This window comes from Petaurus breviceps, unplaced genomic scaffold (genome assembly GCF_028583685.1).
Source record: "Petaurus breviceps papuanus isolate PSGF00001 unplaced genomic scaffold, PetGlider_PUasm1.0 227, whole genome shotgun sequence".
NCBI classification, from domain to species: Eukaryota; Metazoa; Chordata; class Mammalia; order Diprotodontia; family Petauridae; genus Petaurus; species Petaurus breviceps.
The window spans coordinates 9,349,878-9,355,736 of record NW_027185896.1 but is presented as its reverse complement, the minus strand read 5'-3'; the positions used below and the strand labels follow the sequence as shown (position 1 = coordinate 9,355,736).

At 51.8% G+C, this 5,859-nt stretch overlaps 1 protein-coding gene across 1 annotated transcript in view; it reads left to right on the top strand.

Annotated features, from left to right (window-relative positions):
* GNAT1 (G protein subunit alpha transducin 1) overlaps positions 1-5,633 on the top strand; it is a 9,331-nt gene extending 3,698 nt beyond the window's left edge. The window contains exons 2-8 of the mRNA XM_069095415.1: positions 746-788; positions 995-1,136; positions 1,864-2,021; positions 3,119-3,247; positions 3,645-3,774; positions 4,353-4,506; positions 5,443-5,633. Of these exons, the coding sequence (XP_068951516.1) occupies positions 746-788; positions 995-1,136; positions 1,864-2,021; positions 3,119-3,247; positions 3,645-3,774; positions 4,353-4,506; positions 5,443-5,633 (947 nt within the window). The remainder of the gene's footprint in view (positions 1-745; positions 789-994; positions 1,137-1,863; positions 2,022-3,118; positions 3,248-3,644; positions 3,775-4,352; positions 4,507-5,442) is intronic.
* The last annotated feature ends 226 nt before the right edge of the window (positions 5,634-5,859 follow it).

The window sequence follows — 5,859 nt, the reverse complement described above, 5'->3', positions numbered from 1 at the left end:
CTTCCTTCCTTCCTTCCTTCCTTCCTTCCTTCCTTCCTTCCTTCCTTCCTTCCTTCCTTTCTTTCTTTCTTTCTTTCTTTCTTTCTTTCTTTCTTTCTTTCTTTCTTTCTTTCTTTTTCTCTTTCTTTCTTTCTTTCTTTCTTTCTTTCTTTCTTTCTTTCTTTCTTTCTTTCTTTCTTTCTTTCTTTCTTTCTTTCTTTCTTTCTTTCTTTCTTTCTTTCTTCCTTCCTTCCTTCCTTCCTTCCTTCCTTCCTTTCTTCTCCTCTAATCCCTGCTTTCCTCCTTCCCCTGCCCCCATGTCCCCAATCTACCCGGATACCAAGGTCCAGCCCAGAAAGAAGTTAATTCCCTCTGAGCCTCTCAGGGTGATCCTTGGCTGGACATCCCACTTCACCCTTGCCCTGACCCAGTGGGGAGAGTGGGGGGAGCACCAGGTCCTTTATGCCTTCCCTGGGAAGAGGGCCATGGGAGGGATTGCACTCTGGATACCCTTCCCTTTGGGAAAGAACAGTCCTTGGATTCTTTGACCCTGCCGTGGACCTCGTGGAGACAGCTCAGCTGGCCTGGGGTACAGCCTTTGTCCCAAGGTCTAGCATTCTCCATCCTCTTCCCATTGTGTTTTTGAGTCTACTTAGCCCATCAGTTTACTCATAGGCCTTTATTCCCTTCCTGGGTGCTCCTGGGTAGTCCTCATAGATGGCATGGTCTCAGGTAGTTCATAGCAGATTTGTATTTCTGTTTCCAGGGGCTGGTGAATCTGGGAAAAGCACCATCGTTAAGCAGATGAAGTGAGTGTTTCTCTTTATGCACTTCTTCCCTACCCCCGCCCTCCTGAGCACCATCTTCTAGGAAAGGCCTGGATTGTAAAATGAAAGACCCCCCTTCTCCCCCACACACACCAGAGCATCAGTCCCATTGTCCTGCCCCCAGACACCTCCATATTGGACATGACTCCAACCTGGTGCTGATCCTGCTATTTCTTGGCTGTCCCTAGAATTATCCATCAAGACGGTTACTCCCTGGAGGAGTGCCTGGAGTTCATTGCCATCATTTATGGCAACACCCTGCAGTCCATTCTGGCCATTGTCCGGGCCATGACAACCCTCAACATCCAGTACGGAGACTCAGCCAGACAAGTAAGGCTCAGGCTTAGCAGGCATAGGGTAGGGGTAAAGCAGAGTGACTAGTAGAGGGAGACAGACTGGGAGCCTTGGCTGTAGCTGGCAGGATCACAGAGTTTCAGGTTTAGAATTGAGTCCAACCTCTCATTTTCCAGAGGGGAAACTGAGACCCAAAGAGGGGACTCAAACCCAGTTCTTCATCCAAGTCTAGTACTCTTTTTACTTTGCCAAATATGGGGGGAGCCCTGAGTACTCAAAAAGGTGTCCAGCAAGGACTTTTGGACAGATAGGTAGGACCTGGATCACTGGGGAGGGAGGTGGTAGGGGGTAAATGTAAATGAACTGACCATAAGTCAGAAAAGAGCCCCAGAAGGGATAGGGTTGGTTTACTTAGAGAGTATGAAGGCCAGGATACCTGGAAGGTGAAGGGAGTCAGGGATACCTGGGAAAGGTCACCCAAGGCAGAGATGTGTTTGGGAGTCTTGGGACCTAGAGTCCTGGGTCTTGGTCATTCAGAAAAGGGAAAGGTGGGATCAGAATCATTGGGGTGGACAAGTGATATCTAGGAGGGATCTACAGCCCATAGGGTCAGGGAGAGGATTTCTATTATTAACTCCCTTTCCCCACCTCTAATCCCTGCCTCAGCCTATACCACCCACCTTCCATCCCCATGCTTTGATTTTCATTCCCCCCAATCTGCACATGGTCAAAGAGTTCTGACCATGACCTTAACTATTCCCAGGATGATGCAAGGAAGCTAATGCATATGGCGGACACCATTGAGGAGGGCACAATGCCCAAGGAGATGTCCGACATCATTCAACGGCTGTGGAAGGACTCAGGCATCCAAGCCTGCTTTGACAGAGCCTCTGAATACCAGCTCAATGACTCTGCAGGATAGTGAGTTCCCAGACACCCCAGGGACCAGATTGGGGGGCAGAGAGGCTAGGGCTCCCCCTAGCTTGGAGGTCAGGTCCCAAGGCCTCAGGGTCTGGCTGCTACCTCAGACCAATTCGATTCAAATGGCAACCTCGCCAATGGTGCCTTCCCTCCCAGATTACCTTTCACTTACATAGCTATATCTTATATAATCTGCCCATCAGAGGGTGAGCTCCCTGAAGGCAGGGGCCATGTTTTTCCCTTTCTTTGTGCCCCTCATTACTCAGCACTGTGCCTGGCACTGAGTAAGTGCCTAAAAAATAAAATGCTTGTTGACTGACTGAATGACAACTATAGTGAGGATCCAGGGCTGGGCATTAGGAATACAAAGGTGATAACAAGACAATTCTCCTCAAAGACATAGTCAAACAAGGGATATAAGAGGCATGCAAATAGCTAAGAGAGAATGGGAGAGCAGAAAAGGAAAGGGCTGGGGGGGATCCCTTTCACTATGGGGGGGGTAGGAAACTGAGGAAATGACACCTGAGATGAGCCCTGAAAGAAAGGAGGGGAGGGGAGGAGAGGGAAGTAGAGAGGAGGACCCGAGGAAAGGAAAGATTCAGGATGAGTCTGGGGCACATTGAGCCATTGGCAATGGGGAGGTCCTGCAGGAGACTGACTGGGGAGAACTGTGGAGGGTAGATTGGAGAGAGGAGAGAAAAGGGACTAGGTTGGTGGGCTGGGAAAGGGCCATTTCAATACTCTCTGGGAAAGGGCTCCTGGGCAAGAGCCCTTGGGTACATGTTCCATTACCCTGGGAGTTATCCTGACTGATCCTGTCCCCTGTATGGAGGCCCTTACTCAGAGGCTGACTCCGGTCTTCCTGGTTCAGAGGCCAACTTTCTCTGTACTATACCACCCATACATACATTGTAGAGAAAGTGACAAGGAGTTTCCTCACCAGGGATGTCAGAATACCAGTAAAATCACAGGTCTAGCTTCAGCTCAGAGCTCCCCCGAGGTCTCCCCTAGGTCTCCACAAAGAGACCCAAGAATATCCCACAGCCCTTTTTCTAGGGGGTCCCTCCCAACGTCATCTGGTTGTACTCTTTGGTCAGCTACCTCTCAGACCTGGAGCGTCTGGTGACCCCCGGCTATGTGCCCACGGAACAGGACGTGCTGAGGTCCCGAGTCAAGACAACAGGCATCATCGAGACCCAATTCTCCTTCAAGGACCTCCACTTCAGGTAAGGAGGCCAAACTTACTGAGCCTCCCTCCCCTTCCCTGGGGCCCTGTTCCTTTCCTGAGTCCTCTGTCTCTTCATTCAACTTGCAACCCATCCCTGAGCCCTCCACCCCTCTCACTGAGTCCTCCAGCACCAACCATTACAATCCCCATCTCTATTTCTGCTCCATAGTTCTCCCTTTGTGAGCTCCCCCTGCCTCTCAAACCTCAGGCCCCGTGGCTGACATTCTTCAAACAAAATTGGAGCTCACTAAATGTTTCATGGCTCTTTTTGGTTTTGTTTTTTTCCACTTTAGAGGGATGGGTCAGGCCCCCTCCTCTTCTGGTGAAGGATAGAGGGAGCCTGGGGTCAGGGGATTTGGGGGTAGTGTCCCAAGAGGTACCCTATTCTCTGGCAGAATGTTTGACGTGGGGGGCCAGCGCTCAGAGAGGAAAAAATGGATACACTGCTTCGAAGGCGTTACCTGCATCATCTTTATTGCGGCTCTCAGCGCCTATGACATGGTGTTGGTGGAAGATGATGAAGTGGTGGGTAGAGGCCCTTATCTTAAAGAAGCCCCTAGCCTGAGGGAATACCTTTGGGGAGGGTTTGGGGGTTCAGCCAATGGTTGATATCAGGGTGTTCTCCCCTGTTGGTCTGTCAGTCTATCCCTGCATTATGTGGTCCTCTGTCCATGCCTCATCTAGCCCTAGATTGGCTAATACTCAGGGGCCCCTCCTTACTAAGCCCTTCTTCCAGGGCCTACCACTATTCTCCCAACTGACCCCTCATTGGCTGTCTCTCTCTCTCATAGTCAGGCATCAGTGGTTGGATATCAGGCATGTCAGAATCTGGGGCATGGGCCACCCTATCTCTCAGCATGATCACACCTATACAGGACAGATTGTCCTGGGAACCCATGGGCATAATTTGACATTTCTCTTGCTTAGAGAAAGGAAACCTGAAGCTTGTCCCCACCCCCACCCCCCACAGTGACAGTGTGCCCAGGTCTCTTCCCTCACAAGAACTTGAATCCTAAGTTCATGCCCCTTCCCCTCAAATGAATTTTCTCTGGGCTCCAGAATTCCTAGTTATGGTTCTGCCCTCTTTCCACTCTTGCCCCCAGAACCGGATGCATGAGAGTCTCCACCTGTTCAACAGCATCTGTAACCATCGTTACTTTGCCACAACATCCATTGTCTTGTTCCTTAACAAAAAGGACGTTTTCACCGAGAAGATTAAGAAGGCCCATCTCAGCATCTGCTTCCCTGACTATGATGGTGAGAGAAAGCTAGCCCTGCATTGGCCCCCGTGCAGCTGCCAAATCCTTAGCCCTGCTATCCGTGCCTGGGCTGCTGGGAGTGTTGCAGAATCCTAACTTCAGAATCTGAAGTTAAGGGGGACTCCCTACCTCTCTGTCCTCCTCACTTCCAGGAGCCTGTGTGTTCCAAGTGTGACCACTAGATGGCACCCCATCTCCACCAAAATCCCCACCAGCTTGTAGCCATCATCTCTAGGAGTCCTTTGCAGGGGAAATAGGGCTCTCTTGGGAGTGCCTCCTATAGATTCCTGAAACTGGACTATGGCTTTCCATCTCCATTTCTAAATGGAGATCCTCAGCCCCAGTTCTTAATCTCCATCCTTGAACCCATCCATCTCCAAGCCGTGACCCCACCATACCTCTTCCAAATTCTCACCCCATCCCAGACATCCTATAATAAATCTATGATAATCCTATAAGAATAGGATTATTCTTAAGCCTGACCCTCTATCCCTGAACCCTCCCCTCAGTCCCGTGTTTATGTTTCATCTCAAGTCCTACCCCTCTCCATGTCCAGCCCTGACCATTCATCCCACATCCTGACCCTCCAACCCTTAATCCTTCATCCCCAGCCTTCAATCTCTATTCCCAGCTCCCCCTCACCCTGACACACACACAGACCCAGTCCCAACTCGATTACTGACCCTTTATCTCTATTCCATCCTGACTCCTTCACACCTGTCTCTGACCCCCCACACTGTATCCTCCATCCCTAACTCTGACTTTTCGTCCCCGACACCCCCGCTCCCCCCTCCCTCCCCCGGCTCTTTGGGACCCACGAACAGCTGGCTGGGCTAGGCAGGGGCAGGGGTCTGGGGTTTGGAGGGGCGGCCCGAGAAGTTGAGCCCCATCGGAGTCCACGTGACCAGCCCCTCCCCCATCCGGATCCCCTCAGGCCCCAACACCTACGAGGATGCAGGCAACTACATTAAGGTCCAGTTCCTGGAGCTGAACATGCGGAGGGACGTGAAGGAGATTTACTCGCACATGACTTGCGCCACAGATACCCAGAACGTCAAGTTCGTATTCGACGCGGTCACCGACATCATCATCAAGGAGAACCTGAAAGACTGCGGCCTCTTCTGAGCCGGTGAGGACTGGCCTGTCCAGCGCAGGCCCCAGGCCTGGGCTCTGGACCTCCCTTCCCCTGACTCCTCGGGCACCACCTCGGACCCAAGCAGCCCGTCCTCCTCTCCAGCAAGCCGCGCCCCCGCCCACCCCAGCCCCTCGCTCAGTCTGGGCACGTTGGTCATCAGATTCTCCACTCCAGACTTCGATCACATCCCTGGACCCTGATCTTGCCCGGGCCACT